Source organism: Pyricularia grisea, assembly GCF_004355905.1.
Source record: "Pyricularia grisea strain NI907 chromosome Unknown Pyricularia_grisea_NI907_Scaffold_7, whole genome shotgun sequence".
NCBI classification, from domain to species: domain Eukaryota; kingdom Fungi; phylum Ascomycota; class Sordariomycetes; order Magnaporthales; family Pyriculariaceae; genus Pyricularia; species Pyricularia grisea.
This window is the reverse complement of record NW_022156720.1, coordinates 1,094,108-1,109,748: the sequence shown is the minus strand read 5'-3', so window position 1 is coordinate 1,109,748 and position 15,641 is coordinate 1,094,108. Positions and strand designations below refer to the sequence as shown.

Below are 15,641 nucleotides of genomic sequence, written 5' to 3'. Positions count from 1 at the left end.
TGGCCTGAATCATTTCAACTTGAGCAACCACGAACCTACCTAGGTAGTTAGGTAAGGTATGTACTTCTGATATCGCTGAAAGTTCCGTAGTTATGCCTGGCACAAAACCAAAACTCTTTCATAATGGGGTCACGTGGGTCCCCGAGAGTCGCCATAGATTTGTAAAAAAGAGAAACTCCGACAAAATTGCAACAGTGCAACAACTTCCCGGTTCGATCAGGGGTGCACGATGATGGAGAGAGCTTTAGCAACTGAAAGTATCGATCCTTCTACCTCCGGGTTATGAGCCCGGCGCGCTGCCATTGCGCCAAGTTGCTGAATTTCCTGTCTCGACTGGCTTCAGGTGGATTTGTGGATTACTATCAGGGCTCTGACTCACTTGTGGATTCCGGACCACATAGTGTCACTTTCAGACTCTGTCGCCGGCCTGGTTCTCGTGACTTGCTAAACTTCCTTCTGGCATCGGCGGTTGTCAAAGGCAGGAGACAGCGCGTTGGAGAAAGCCGGTTATCATACTGATACCTGAGGGGTTGCGCTAGCTCATAACAGACGGGTTCCAAACAACCGAGAAATCTTATAATTCCTGTCCCACTTCCCGCTGTTCTGTCTGAGACTGACCTAGGTACAGAACATCTCCTTTATAAAGCATGGGCTTGTCGCTATGCCGGAAAATATAATTATGGCTTGCTATGCTAGACTAGATCTAAAGCCGGCCAGGTGATAACCAAGAGTCCGGGTTGAGCGCGTACACAACGAGAAGAATGTCATGACGCGCATGGTAGGATACACTTTCTGCGACATAGCCCAGGTGTAAGTTTTTTTTTAAAAAAAAAAAAAAAAAAAAAAAAAAGAGAACGGACAAGCAGCATAACAGAAAGACGAGACTGACCAACCATGTGATGTACCGTCAAATTTACTATGGTATCTGGCGAAAAATTCACTCCCATGCCACCGCACGTACATGCGTGGGGCCTTCACCAGCTTTACTGTTTGCGGGAGGAATCAAGTACTTAAAATTTTCAAATTCTTTTTTCTTTAAACCTATTACCAAAGTCAGCAACGCAACGCCCACACGGCCCACACAACGGGACGACAGAGCAGGGGAGGCTTTTTTACTATGACCCTTACCACCATAGTAATTCTCGTCTCGACCTTATGAATGGACGCGTTGCGTAGTTCTATTCTAGGTAACAATGTAAAACAGACACCCCGTATCTCACCCTACTACTAATAATCTCCGTAGAAAAACAGTGTCCATCGCCCCCTGGTAAGCGGGCAAGGGGACTTAATACGACGTACTTCGCAAGTACCCCGTAGATTGAATGAGGCTCAGTTCGCCAAAAAAAAAAAAAAAAAAAAAAAAAAAAAAAAAAACATCAAAACTGAGCAGTGAGGCCTGCCGCAGGCCTTGAACTCGTGGGGTTTTGTACTCCATATTTCATGCATCAAGCTGGCGTTGGATTGGGGGCCACAAAAACACAAGTGGACGTATCAGATCTGGGCATGCAAGGCACCAAGACTTGCCTTTTATCCTTATTCTTTATTTCTTTATTATTCTGGAGAACGGAATCCCTCAACTAACTTTAGGGAATATGGCTCTGCAGTATACAGATGTCCGGCCTGCGCAGAACGAAGATCAATCTTGGTCAAAAGTCTGCCGAAGCTGAGCGCTCCTGCTGTTGCTGTGTAACCCTGGGATTCTAGAGCTGGCGAAAAAAGAAAAAAAAGAAAAAAAGAAAAAACACGTATATCATCTCTGATTTGTTGACCATGTATGTAATCAATATCAAGGTAGCCCGTCAGCCAGTCAATACCCATATTGATAATTACAACACGTACAAAATATCGTTGCGACAGTATCCACCCAAGCTACCCACTGAAGCTGACCTACCCCTAAAGAACGCGGGGACTGTGAGGCGTTAGACCCTTCGCTAACGTGACAGCTGGCCTCAGAGAAAGTGCCGTCGGCAACCGACGTCTGATCAATAGGGAGAGGACGTTTCATCCCCCTTCCCTTCCTGCAGTTATTCATCAGCCAGCCAGATTTTTTCCTTCTTTCTATTGTCCCTTCAATCATTGAAGCAAGACATAGCATGCAAAGAACATGAAGTTCTCTGCACTTTCACTAGGCCTGTTGGCCTTTCTTTCGCCACTCACCGCAGCGTGGTCCGCAGAAGGTAAGGATAATGCGCCTAAGGCGAGCAAACTGCGTGGTGATGCCGGCCATTATCACAGCGCATTCGCTCATTTGCGCACGCAGAGCCTGTTTTTTTTTTCTTTTTTTTTTTTTCTCCTTCACCTGCGTTCATTGACTGACAGTCTTTTTTTCACTCAAAACAATAGATCGTGAAATCTTCCGCGTCCGCGACGAGCTCATCGCTGGCGAGGGCAAGGATGTCAACTTTTACGACTACGTCGGCGTGGCCCAGTCCGCATCCGTTGACGAGATCGGCAAGGCCTACCGCAAAAAGTCTCGTCTTTTGCACCCGGACAAGGTCAAGCAACAGCTGACCGCCGAGCGCACGCGCCAGGCGAAGGAAGACAAGTCCAAGAAGCCCAAGCCTCCTACCCAGGCCGAGGTTCGGGCAGCGGTGAAGAAGGCCTCGGATCGCCAGGCTCGCCTCTCCATCGTGGCCAATATCCTCAAGAGCCCATCTCGCGACCGTTACGATCATTTCCTCAGCAATGGCTTCCCGACTTGGAAGGGTACCAATTATTACTACAATCGCTACCGGCCCGGCCTGGGAACTGCAATGTTCGGCGTGTTTCTCTTCGGCGGCGGACTGGCGCACTATCTGGCGCTTTACATGAGCTGGAAGCGCCAGCGCGATTTTGTCGGCCGCTACATCAAGTTTGCTCGTCAGACCGCCTGGGGTGACAACCTGAACATTCCAGGCGTCGAGACCCGTGCCCGCACGCCCCCGCCCCCGGTCGCTGCTGACGACGACGAGGGAGCCGGCCCCGCCATGGCTATGAACCGCAAGCAGCGTCGCATGCAAGAGCGCGAGACCCGCCGCGAGGCGTCCAAAGGTGCCGTCTCTAGGACGGCTCGTCGTGCCCGCAGCAGTGCTGCTCCCAGCGGTAGCGCTACCCCAACGCCACAGGGCTCGGGCCCTACCGGTGCAAAGAAGCGTGTCGTCGCCGAAAACGGTAAAGTCCTTGTCGTCGATTCCCTCGGTGATGTATACCTCGAGGAGGAAAACGAGGAAGGACAGGTTGTCGAATACCTGCTTGACGTAAGTACACTTGGGGGATACTTTTATGCGCTGTCGAGCACCGAGACAGTGTTGCTAATATCACGCACGAAAATAGCCGAATGAAATCCCCCAGCCTACCATCCGCGATACTGCACTTGTCCGCCTTCCCGTCTGGGCTTACAGCCGAACGATTGGTCGTGTACTTGGTAGCAAGGATTCCGTCGATGAGGTTGCATATGACGAAGACGCCGAGACGACCCCGCTGATGGACGATAACGAGGACTCTGCCTCGGAGCCTGGAAAGCGCACTCCCAGCACAGATTCAGCCGAGGACTTTGAGTTAGTAGAGAAGTCTGTTGACTCTCTAGGCCAGGCCAAGTCAAGTGGCAAATCGAGTGGTAACAAGCCCGGCAAGCGCAAGAACAAGAAGAGGTAGACCATCCGGATTATACGTGTGCTACCAACTGGAGTAATTTGATGGGGTGGCATGAAAGTATAAAAGAGTCAATTGCTCTGTCTTTCCTTGGCCAAGGTATATCGCCCCCGTTGAGTTTCTACCCACATACATTCATGTATCTGTGGTGCACAATTTTATTTTCGTGTATTTTTTGGATGGTCAGGCTTTTTTTCCGGCGACCAACAAGAACGGACCTCTTCTCTCCTTGGTCTGAAATTCTATAATCTCTGGTAAATGGGTGGGGAGTTATTATAACGTCACAAAACAATCATAGAACTATCTACATCTTGAATTCATGAATCCTCATGCACTCCTTGTCCCCTGTTGTCAGAATTGTCAGTTCTCCTCTACCTGTTATTGTTCCATATCTGGCTATGGATGACGGTTAGCGGTCACATTAGAGTCATCATTTTGGTCGTATGTTCCTCAGATGATTGGGGGATCGGAATGATTACCTTGAGACGACGTATAACTATAATACCTTTCCACGTAGCGATTACAGAAAAAAAAAAGCCAAAAAAAAAAAAAAAAAAAAAAAAAAAAAAAAAAAAAAAAAAAAAAAAAAAAAAAAAAAAAAAAAAAAAAAAAAAAAAAAAAAACTACATGTGTTTGAGAGGAGCTGCAGTAGATTGTCGTATTCCCTTACATTCACTCTCATCCATACCCCCAATTGGGTCAACTTCAACGGTCAATGTTACGGTGTGCATTTAGCCCATGCGATTTGGGGCCTCGGGTCTGTTTAGTCGGGAATAAGTACATGACGCGTGCTGCCTAACAATGTTAGCGGAAAGCAGGGTTATGGGCTGGGGTCTTCGAAGCGGTCCAACTGACCTGACAGGCAGGTACCCCAAAGCACCATCGTATGCCACATGGTGACCCCTCCAAGCAGCGGCGGCATCACGTCACCAGCTGATGCTTTTCCTAGGTGTTCTGGTTAGTGAATATCTGATTGCTGAGGCAGATGGGAGATTTGCATTGTTCTGGGGCTGCCATCCCTCCGTTTTACTGGCCAAACAAGGCACTGAGCCAGTTTCAGGAGTCCATCCTATTGCACAATAAAGTTAGCACGCTTTGTGCTTTGTGAGTCTTTGTGCCCGATCCCGGAATTTGATTCCGGCTTGTCGATTGCTCATCGCAAATTAATGAACTGAATTGCCCCCCTCCCTCTCTCCCGTCACAACATCTTAATACTTGTCGTCATCATCCAGTCTTGAACTGGTCGTTGCCGCCAGCGGCGTCTTGGTCTCAGATTACATTCCCCCTAATTCTTATTTTTGGGAATTTTGGGTCTTTTATCGGACTTCAAGCGTTATATGTGTGGATTCCCTCTGCACACCAACAGCATATCGACCCGACGATTTCTTCCACCTGTGCCCAACAACCCCCCGTTGGGCGCCAGTGCTTCGAGTCTTTACCACCCCCGTTTTCTACACCGTTTCGCCAAACCCTGCTGCTGATCCTTTTTCGGGAACAAATACAAAGAAAAAAGAACACCTGACTTCCGCTTTCGCACGCTGCTCAAGGTATATCGGGGCGTGCCTTGCCTGTGTCTAAAACAGCTTTCCATTTCCTTTCTCTTTTCGTCAAGAAAGAACAAAGCTGCACGCGCACCGAACTGTGTGATTTACCGCCGCCCAAAGTCTCTCTGAAACCACTATTAATTGCCTGCCTGCCTACCACCTACCTTACCTAGGTACCCTACTCGCCTGCTAGAAGCCTTCCACCGCCACTTTCCCGGCCCACACCCCCTCCATCACCTTACATTCACGAAAACGGCAATTCTGGACTTGTTGTTTTCTGCTGTTCTCGACCTTCAAACTCCTTAGTGACAATTTCCGACTGTGCTTTCATTTCTCTGCCTCCTTACTTCGAGTGCTTGTTACAGTTACATAGCATAGCAAGAATACAAAGTTGTTGTATCAGATCTACTTTCCGACCAGACTGGGGATTCTCTACCCCACTGCAGATCAGATCTACCACGACATACATCACCTAACCTGACGCTTGGCTTGGCCTTTGACCAATCGAGGAACAAAGTCTTTGCCGATACACGGTGTAGTAGGGATTACTCTCTACGACTAATATCACGAGGCCCTGTTCTGCTTGCCATTATTGCCTTCAAGTAAGCCGAACCCAGCTGATATGGCAGAGGATCACGCACTAATGTGAATTTAGGAGCACAAATGGTCGTCACACAACCCATCATGCAGGCTCATGAGGATCTCGCGGCCCTCTTCAGCCGAAATCTGATTCTCGATGCCGGCAAAATCCAACAAATCCAGATCCAGGAGCAGCCTCAGCAGAAGGCACCAGAGCCGCAGCCCATCACCTACTCAATCTCCCAACACTACCATCACTCGGTGTACCACGTTGATCCAGTCCCTGCACAGCCGGACCGACCTGCCTCTGAGCCCCCGCGCTCGGAGCACCAAGGAGTAGAAGCAATCTTGACTAGCCATGGCGTCGACCCCGCGGGCCTGTCGCAGTCGCAGGTGCAGCTGTTCAAGGAGGCCGACGACGCGCAAAAGTTGCGACTTCTGGAGCTGTGGAGGATATGCCCACCAACAGCAACCAACGAGAGGAACCCCACCCTAGCATTCAACAGCACCAGCCTCGAGCAGGAGGAGCAGCTGGCACGGATGCGGTATGAGGAGCAGCAGCAGATGGACGATGCCATGGCCATGAGCATGGATGGGACGCCGGTCATGGTCCCGATTCAGGGGGGTGATGGCAGGTGGCAGGTCCCCGAGGCGGCCCAAGACTACATGATGGAGCCTTACATGTCTTCGGGTTACGAGGAGCTTGCGCGTTCGGCCATGCCTATGGCGTATAAGCCAGCTACGGATCCGGTCTACAAGTCTGCCTGTTTGCCTATCGACTACAGGTCTGCTCACATGCCCATCGACTGGGCATTGAAACAGCAGACAATGGAAGACCAGTACGGAGCTTTTGCTCAGTGCCGCATGGACTACTGAGAGCTGAGACTACATCTGGGCTCTTTTCGTTCTTCAGGAGGCATACTGGCATAGAATATCACATATTTCCTCCTGTAATTCTTTGTCTTTTGCAAGTCTTCATGGAGTTGTGACAGCTTATCGGCAAACCCGGAACTAGTATAATCAAAGATCTGTCTTGGACAGAATGGAGGGGTTGTCAAGGATTTGAAATTTCCGAGTTCTTTTTTGGTTGGGGGGGCGTTGTTACATTGCGTCAAGATATGGGCTATCACGAACGAACTTTTGTAATCAACTTGCGGTCTTAATTAGCATTATGCATAGCAGCTGTTGTCGTGAATACCATGGTGTTTGTGTATTAGAATAAGTGACCGTGAAAGCTTTTGATACGATCCCTAGTATGAGATGCTAGATAAAATACACTTCCATATCTCCTTTGATAATGCGGTACTTCTCGAGGTCGAACGGGTTAGCGGTCTGGGAGGTCTTTTGTCCCCATCATGTTATCCTTGCATTTATGGCAAGCGCAGCAATTAACGAAGAGCATCCAGGTCGAGCCAGGACGAGTAATTAAATTGGAGTAGGTATACTTTGGCAACTTTTATCGAGATTATTTTAACACGTTTCACAAAATTCGATGCTAGAAAAAGGCGGCCAGTTATGTAAAACGGATATCTCGTATTTGGTTGTTCCGATGAGTAGTACTAATAGGACCAAAGGACGGCTGATTATTATACATAGGGAGAAAAGGATTTATACATAAGTTGCGTGTGGCCCGTCCCTATATTTGTCAATCACAGTTGAGGCAAAGGGGTAAAATAGGGATAGGGGGCGGGCGATGAGATATATTTTAATAGCGGTGGTGGTGGGCAATAGAGCTCGGGAATGGAGCCATCTACTAATCTATAAAAGGTTTGGCAATACGCAAGACTGTGGGAGAATATAGGCAGCGAACCAAACATCCAGCTCTCAAAAACAACAGTCAGGGCCTCAGCCTAAGGTCTCAACACAAAAAGCTCACCGCCCAACCCCCCGAAGGGAGGTGAGCGGCTACGAAAACCCCGGTGGGTTTTGCTTCGGTTGTCGTCGAGAAAGTTGTAGGTCGCAGTGGGAATCGAATGGTTGTCGTCCAGAAAATCCGTGGTGATGGAGGCGTAAACCAGTCAGCCACGCGCCCCGGGGAACGGGCGCTCCCCGGGGCTGTTAGGATGTGTTGGTTGGGGGATTAAATGAGATTCAAGGGGCAGCTTGGGTACAGGTGGTGCTTAGTCGAGGATGGGAAGGTTCCTGGGGAGGGCGCGGTGGCGGCAAGGTGAGGTGGAAGTGAGTTGGGGTGACGTGAGGTGCGGTGAGGTTGAGGATGGACCAACTCGGCCGTTACCTCAGGGGTAACCCCACCAACGTTGATCCTCCTGCAGTTTGCTGGCAGGCAACAGGCAGTATGTCCCTCCTAGAGCCCGTTTGTAGAGCTTATTCCTTTTTGTTAAAACGGCCACTGTCTCTTTCACAGCGGTGCCAGCTGGGCTCCTGTCAAAATGTCGTCATCCACCTGACCAGACTCGGCAAGATCTCGATGTTGTACCATCTGTAGCGATATTCCAGCTGCCTGCAAGGTGTCTCATCAGTCCACAGAAGCTACATTGCCTTGATTGTTTCTTCCTAGCAAGCAAGAAAGACAACGTACCCTCCGTCTTGTACCTCCAGAATTACAACAACGTTATCGTACCGGGCTTCACATCTCGGTATGAGCAACGTCATAGCATAAGAGAAAACAAGAAGACCATGATATGCCTCTGCCTTGAGTATCAAGAGCTTCAGAAACCACCCGGACGTATACAAACATGATGTTGATACTGAAATTTCAAAAGTTAGTCTTAATCACTCTGGATTGCGGGTTAGGGTTCCCCTGAATGGGCTGGCTAATCGTCACTCACCCCGATTCATCTTTCGACGTATTGCCTCGACAATACTGTCCATAACCAAGACCATACAAAGGCCTAGATTTACAGGGTATCGGTCCATTCGTTGATCTGAAATGCCGGTCTGCTCATAATGCTGGCCGCATCGATGCTTCAGTGGCTTTCTGTGATTTCGTGTTCACTGCCTTGCGCCTTCAGCACCACACCCCTAACATGTGGAAAGGGGGATAACACTAAGTAGATCCTTATTGTATTTTGATGGAACGACAATGATACACGGTCAAGTAGACATCGATTTTACATGGATGTGGAAATCAACTCCTAGGTATGAAGACCTTGACAAGTTACTTGAGTAGCTGTCTCCGACGAGCTCAATGTACCTATGTAGATTATCTCCTCCTTGGCTTTCCTCTGGGGGCTCCTTTCTTGGCCACCCTACCGCCTGCGACAGGACCTTTCTTAGAGCTCTTGTCTTTCTTGAAGTTGAGCACAGCACCTTTGCCTGCTCTCTCTGCTGCACCCTTCTTCCAGACCCTAGCCTCCTTGGCCTCAGCCATGGCATCCAGCTTCTTCTTATCTTTGTTGCTCAGGTTCTTGCCGCCGTGTTTCTTCTTGAGAGCCTCTCGCACGCCGTTCAATGCAGCCCGGCCAGCTTCCCTGGCGGCCTTCTTGTCCTTTTCGGTTTCAAACCACGTCCGCTTTGGTCGTGCCTTAATGTCGTCTTCGTATCGTATCATGTTCTCTCCCTTGCGCATCTCCATGTCCGCTTGCGCAAGTACCTTTTCTTCCTTCTCCTCGCGCATCACAGCTTCCACCTCGTCCTCGAGTTCGTCAATCTTGGCTTGCCAGCTGTCTGCGTCAGCAGCATCGATGATGCGGCTTGAGATCTTGGCACCTTGTGCCTTGCCAGCCTTGACTGCAGCCTTGACGACCTTGCGGTCTGGTTCAGCTGCAAGAGTGATGGCTGTACCGCTGCGACCTGCTCGCGCTGTTCGACCAACTCTGTGCACATAGATCTCAAGGCTTTGCGGGGCCTCGTAGTTGATGACCGTATCGACTCCCTTGATATCGAGACCACGAGAGGCAAGATCCGTCGCGAGCAGGAAGGACACCTTGCCATCGCGGAATGCTTCGACGCTTTGTATACGCTATATGGATCACCCATGTCAATAGTCATGTAGATGGCACCCGGAAGGAGTAACATGGGGCAATTACGAACCTGTATTTGGCTCATGCTTCCGTGGAGTTCCGCGCAGGATAAGCCAAGCAAACCAAAAATGATGCGAGCGTGGTGGGCAATTTTCTTCTGCCTGAAGAAAATGATAACACGCTCGGTATACAAATTCTTACACAAGTAGAAGAGATATCCCATGCGCTTCTCCTCCCTTCCAGGTCGAAGTCGCACAAACTCCTGTGTCAGTGTTACCACCGTCTTCTTCTGTGAGTCTACCATGAGCCGGACAGGCTTGTTGAGACCAACACGGATCAGGTTGTCGACAGAAGACGTCATGGTGGCCGAAAATAGCATGGTCTGTCGTGACTTTGGCAGTGTCGTCAAAATCTCATTCAGCTCATCGGCAAAACCGTCCTCCAACATTCTATCAGCCTCGTCGAGCACCAAAATTTCCACAGTATCGACGGCAAAGCTGGCTGAGTTGCGGATGTGGTCGATAAAACGTCCAGGTGTTGCAATAATCACATCTGGCCGCAAGCGTAGTTCTGACTCTTGCACCTTTAGACTGAGACCACCGACGGCCAAACAGAATTTAATGTCGGTATGGCTGGCTAGCTTGGTGGCAACTGCGTGGCACTGGATGGCCAACTCACGCGTCGGTGCCAATATGACGACTCGACTCGTCGGCACCTTCTTGGGACGGTAGAGCAGGCGCTCCAAGATGGGCACAACGAACGCAGCAGTCTTTCCGGATCCGGTGACGGCACCACCAACCACATCCTTACCCATCAGAGCAATCGGAATCGTCTTGCTCTGGATAGGAGTAGGTTTTACGAAGCCAACGCTTGTCAAGCCCCTGAGAATTGGGCGAGACAGGGACATGTTCTGGAATGACGCACTACCCTTGTTCGTATCGGACTTGGGCTCGTCTGCCGCGAAGAACTCTTTCCTCTTGGCTGCCTCCTCTTCATCCTCATCCTGATCAGATTCCGATTCTTGATCATCATCTGGGTGCGGAACTGGGCTGGCGACAGATTCGTCGTCGCTGTCGCCCTCCTCTCCTTCGCTGGCTTCCGACCCATCTTGTTCCTCGAAAGCTTCTGCAGAGTCCTCGTCGTCTGAGCCTGCACCCATTCCGAAAGCATCCTTGGCTAGGACCTCGTCATCGTCATCGTCTAGTCCCAGCGATTCGTCCTCCTCTTCTGGCTTGGATTCCGGCTCCGCTGCACCTTTTGTCGCTCCTTCCTTCTTCTCCCTTCTCCTCCGGATGATCTCGTCCAGGTCAACCCCGTTTCCTTGACCCATGGACTTTTTGGCGCCGTCAAAGCCCCAGCCTTCGAATTCGGGATTGTCTTCGAGGTCTTCGACGCCGGCTCCGGTGACAAACTCGAACTCGGAGTCCATTGCGCCGTCGTCGTCATCGTTCTGGCCCCAGACACCCTCTATGTGGTCATCCTCTTCATCTTCAGCGTCGCCATCGTCGCTGGCCTTCTTGCTGGGTCGCTTTTGTTTCTTTTTCGGTGTGGTCTTGGACTTTTTCTTGGGGGGTGCTTCTTCCTGAATCACCTCCTCTTCAACGAAGTCGTCGGCCTCATTGTCGGAAATAGTGGTTATGAAATCGTCATTGATCGCTTTCCTCTTGCTTGAAGGTGCCATGTTTAATTGTTTAGTTGCGATGGCATTAACTGCTGAACCAAGGGAGCTGAGTTTGAGGAGTGGGGTGGTTATCCCGTCGAGATTTAGTACGAAAGCTCAGCAAGCGGAAACACTTTTTTTTTCGCGACTGGAACTTTTTTACCGGGCGGTGAACACTAAGCGCGTTTCCCCGCTGGTAGATCCCTGCCAAGTACTCTAACTCAACTAGAGCCCCACCCAAAGAGGCCGTTGCAGTACCTACGTGGTACAAGCAACAGCTCGGGAGGCTTATTCCCGTGGCCCACTTGGTGTTGTCTTTGGCAGCTCCAATATCGTCATAAATAATCACCCCATACTACGCGTTTGTGATTTGACGCTGGAGCTTTGTTTCAATCCGACATACTGCAAAGTGTCAATTCGAGATTCCAAAGCCGCCACTTAAACAATTACTTGGAGGAACCGTCAAGGACACCCAGGCCATGTCGCTTTCAAAACGCTTTACTCGGCCTGTTACCACACTGGCCCGTTGGAACCGGCCGGTGCTGCATCGGTGCCTTCACCAGCCATCAGATCCTCAGCAGAGTGGTAGCCACCAGAAGGCTGATGACGCCCCGGATGCACAAAATGATCCAACGCAGAGGCCCCCAAGTACTCACCAGGACCCTCCTCAGGCCACCGGGAGTGGCAACACCAATGCATCCTCCCAACCTCCAAAGGACTACAAAACTCGGCCGTGGATTCGGGCAATGATTGCCTCAGGTATAAAGGCAAAAAGTCAAGTAAACCAGGGGGGCATTGGTCTCAGCTCAAAGGGAGACGACGGCAATAGTGAAGCTGGTGCAAAAGTCGACAACACAGGTTCTGCAGGAAGCTCTAAGCGACCATCTTCCTGGGTACTTGAGGCGCTTAACAAGATGTTTCAAAGGAAAGGACATTCCAGTCTTACAGGGCAGAGGCCGGCCGTCTTTATCGAAAATAATACTGGAGGCCAATTTAAGTCAGGTCAGGCAAAGAAAGATGCCATGGATCAAATCCTGCGAGAAAAGTATGGGATCGAGGATCCCGAAAAGCGAAAGCGTATCATAGAGAACGCCAAGACGATTGAAATTGATTTGAGAGGCTCCGTGTTATCTTTAATACTCATTTGCTTGGTCGCCGCCATCGTCTACCAACAGTTGAAAGAGATGGATAGGCGTGCCCAACTAGTTCGGATGCGTCAGAAGGAAACCGCAGCAAGGCAAGAGCAGGTTGAGGAGGAGACTCCGGCTACTGACGGACAATACTCTATGATGGATAATCACACTAAACTTGGCGGTACTTGAAATGGACAAATACTGTTTAGTGCTTGGCATTGACGAACACGCGTTTAGTTATAGCAAATGTGACAAATATCTCGCCCGCAAGTATTGATTTGATATCCGTCTTGTGTCACTGTCATGTCCCATATTTATTCAGTAAAAAACCTATCTCGGTGCAAATGATTTTGGCGCCACTGCATTGAACCCTGCAAAAGGCAAAAGATACAAAGAAAGAAAGAAGATTCCCCTCCAACTGTCGCATGTATAAAGACCAGCCTCATAATACGAACCCCCCCAAAAAAGGTCCCATGGCTGCCTTCAGATGAAGTTGGTCATCGGCGCAGCCTTACTTTGAGCTTCATGGTGTCTGCTTGATAGTAGCTGCCAGAATTCCTTTCCCATAGCGTTCAAAACTGCTCCAACCTCTGGTGCCTCGATTTCCGAGACGGCGCCGCCGTCAAAACTGAGACCCTCGAATTCCTCCACGATGCCTTTTGGTAGCTTCTTATCCTTGGCCTTGGCGCCCGTGCCTGACTTGCCCATTGATGTTTTCCACTTGACATCCTTGCCCACTCGCGGTGGTCCGAACGGCGTCGCAGGCGTGACCAATGTCTCATCCAACAGGTCGTTCCATCGGACTAGGAACACACCCGGCCCCGAAGCCTCCCACGCTTCTGCACCGTTCTCGGGACTTCCTAGTCTAACCGGAGCAGGGCTTGCAGCTCCACTGGAGGTCTTTGAAGAGATCTTGTTTCGAAGCTTGCCAGTGACCTCCAGCGCGTTGAGGCTAGAGCTCGACCTTCTGGCACTCATGCAATCCAAGATATTCTGCATGTGAACGGCCGAGCGACCGTGAATCATCTCGAGGTATGCCGCATGTGCATCGATTTGATTCCTGACATCGGCCCTGGTCTCACGTGGAAGGGCGGCAAACATGGCGGATAGAGCCGCAGACATGTCGCCCGCTGCACCTTTGCAGTATGATTCCGGACCATACCCGCCGTTTATGTCGCCGTAGGTGTATCCCTGGGCTGAATGGGACCTCGGGAAAGCGGACTTCCTCCTGAACTCCCGGATCGACTCGTGGGCCCATGTCCGGAATTCTTCAGCTGGACCGGGACACTCCTTGCCTATAATGTGCAGCCATCTGTAAAGTCTTGAGCGATTCCGCATCAAAAGATCTACAAAGTCTGTGATGGTGGCCACCTGGGACTTGGTGCCCTTGGCTGTCTCTATCAGCTCGCCTAGGAAAGCCTCCGAGTCGCCGATGGTTTCATGCAGCGGCACTTTGGAGTGGACTTCCCGAATCATTGGCTCGTAGGCGCCCATTAGATCTCGGAAGAGTTGCGTCATCAGATCTGGCTTGGAGCGACACATGACGCGAGATATCTCTTCGCGGTCGCGAATCGAGAGGCGAGCCGAGTAGTAGTCCAACAAGGCAGTGTGCTCAGCATCTGATATGGAGCAGCTCTGGTGTTGGGATTTGAGGATGGCGATGATTATGGATTTCCCTTCAGATATGCTCGTTCCACGCACTCTATCCTGCTCGTCTCGCGAAAGGCTGATGTGTTCATCGATCGCGGCAAGTTGCTCCTTTGTCGGGCCATTCTTTGACTTCTTGACCTGATCGACTGTCTTTCTGAAGTCGGAGCAGTCCCATGATAGTGTCATTGAAATGATTCTTTTAATTTTGGTTCTTTTGTTAGCATCCTGCTCGTTAAGGTCTGACATTGTTTTCTTTCTTTTCTTTCTTTCTTAATCTGTTTGCTTACCTCTGCATCAAATTCATCCCATCATCAGCGTCTGTTGTCACACCGATCCAGTTGGACACAGATCCAATGCTCAGTTTGGACAAGAGCAACTTGGTAAGCCCATTCAACATGGTCGCGGCATTCCCTATCCGGAGTGTTTGTTTGATCATCATCCAGGGAAGCATCTTGTTCATGTTATCGAGAAGCTTGAGTATGTACGGTCCCTCAGACGACACAACAAACACCTGGTGCAAGACGGTCGCCAAGTGCAAGACGATATAGTGCACTGCAGCCTCGGCGGCAGGTGAATGCTCCTCGAGGTTGCCACCAACGTTTTTTGCATGATCGAATAGTTCGTCGATCAGGTTGCCGTACACAAGATCCTGCACCACGTCGTTCCAGGCCTTGATGAGACTCTGCGCACTGTCCAAGTTGTAGGAGTTTGACTTCAGGCTTCTGGTGTTCTCAATCTGTCTTTGAACGCCACCAAGCTGACCCCGAGCAACAAGCTCCAGTATAGACGAAAACACCGTGCATAGTGTTTTGCGGGTACCGAGAGCGCCCTTATCATAACTTTCAGACAGGTTGGCCTCGGCCAAATTCTCAAAGAGGCCTTGCACCTGTACGCTCCAGAAGGATTTGGGTAGGGACCGCAATGCGAATATTTCGGTGACAAATGTGGAGAGTAGCTGTTGGATGATGGGCGCGGCTGGTTTGGTTACGTGGACCAGGCTGCCATCCTTGGCTTTTTTGGCAAAAGGATAGCCAATGTTGGCTGGCGTGTCAGGATACCTTAGGTCAACGAACTCGCTATAGGTTTCGTAGTGGGTCAATATATCAAAAAGAGCATGCAGCTCTGCTGCTGAGAGCGGTGCGTTGGTGTCTGACATGCTTTCGGGAACAAAATGATTGATGTCTGTAGTACGAGAATGTCTTGTGACTTTGAGTTTTTCTTGACAGTCTCTCTACAAAACATGAACTGGAGGCTCTTGGATGTTAAGTATGTTTGGAGAAAGAGGTGAGCCACTGTTGTTTTCATCCAACAGCCAAAATAAAAAGACGAACCAAGACCAGGTATCCTTGATATTGAAGTGCCCGCCACTGTCAAGAATGATGCAACTACGTCGTATGTAGTAGAAGGTTGCTATTTATAAAAAAAAATAAGGACATGGAACTGCCGGGAGGAGATGAAGTTTTACTTCATCTGATGTGATCGGAGTCCGACTGAACGAATACCTTGTGAGACTCGTAGACAT

The 15,641-nt window shown here is 50.0% G+C and overlaps 5 protein-coding genes across 5 annotated transcripts; 3 read left to right on the top strand and 2 right to left on the bottom strand.

Annotated features, from left to right (window-relative positions):
* The first annotated feature begins 1,857 nt into the window (after positions 1 to 1,857).
* On the top strand, positions 1,858 to 4,055 carry PgNI_09357 (uncharacterized protein). The gene is made up of 3 exons (XM_031129341.1): positions 1,858 to 2,177; positions 2,344 to 3,236; positions 3,313 to 4,055. Exons 1-3 carry the CDS (start codon positions 2,105 to 2,107, stop codon positions 3,631 to 3,633), a joined length of 1,287 nt encoding a protein of 428 aa, XP_030977472.1. The 5' UTR covers positions 1,858 to 2,104; the 3' UTR covers positions 3,634 to 4,055.
* Positions 4,056 to 5,858: 1,803 nt separating this feature from the next.
* On the top strand, positions 5,859 to 6,629 carry PgNI_09356 (uncharacterized protein; the record flags this gene model as incomplete). The annotated part of the gene is made up of 1 exon (XM_031129340.1): positions 5,859 to 6,629. One exon carries the CDS (start codon positions 5,859 to 5,861, stop codon positions 6,627 to 6,629), a length of 771 nt encoding a protein of 256 aa, XP_030977471.1.
* A 2,157-nt stretch (positions 6,630 to 8,786) lies between these two features.
* On the bottom strand, positions 8,787 to 11,440 carry PgNI_09355 (uncharacterized protein). The gene is made up of 2 exons (XM_031129339.1): positions 9,747 to 11,440; positions 8,787 to 9,675 (listed from the first exon to the last, which is right to left on the bottom strand). The coding sequence occupies exons 1-2, from the start codon at positions 11,355 to 11,357 to the stop codon at positions 8,917 to 8,919; spliced, it is 2,370 nt and encodes a 789-aa protein (XP_030977470.1). The 5' UTR covers positions 11,358 to 11,440; the 3' UTR covers positions 8,787 to 8,916.
* A 375-nt stretch (positions 11,441 to 11,815) lies between these two features.
* PgNI_09354 (uncharacterized protein) lies at positions 11,816 to 12,658 on the top strand (the record flags this gene model as incomplete). Its single annotated transcript, XM_031129338.1, has 1 exon — positions 11,816 to 12,658. One exon carries the CDS (start codon positions 11,816 to 11,818, stop codon positions 12,656 to 12,658), a length of 843 nt encoding a protein of 280 aa, XP_030977469.1.
* Positions 12,659 to 12,764: 106 nt separating this feature from the next.
* On the bottom strand, positions 12,765 to 15,275 carry PgNI_09353 (uncharacterized protein; the record flags this gene model as incomplete). The annotated part of the gene is made up of 2 exons (XM_031129337.1): positions 12,765 to 14,315; positions 14,407 to 15,275. 2 exons carry the CDS (start codon positions 15,273 to 15,275, stop codon positions 12,953 to 12,955), a joined length of 2,232 nt encoding a protein of 743 aa, XP_030977468.1. The 3' UTR covers positions 12,765 to 12,952.
* Between the last annotated feature and the right edge of the window lie 366 nt (positions 15,276 to 15,641).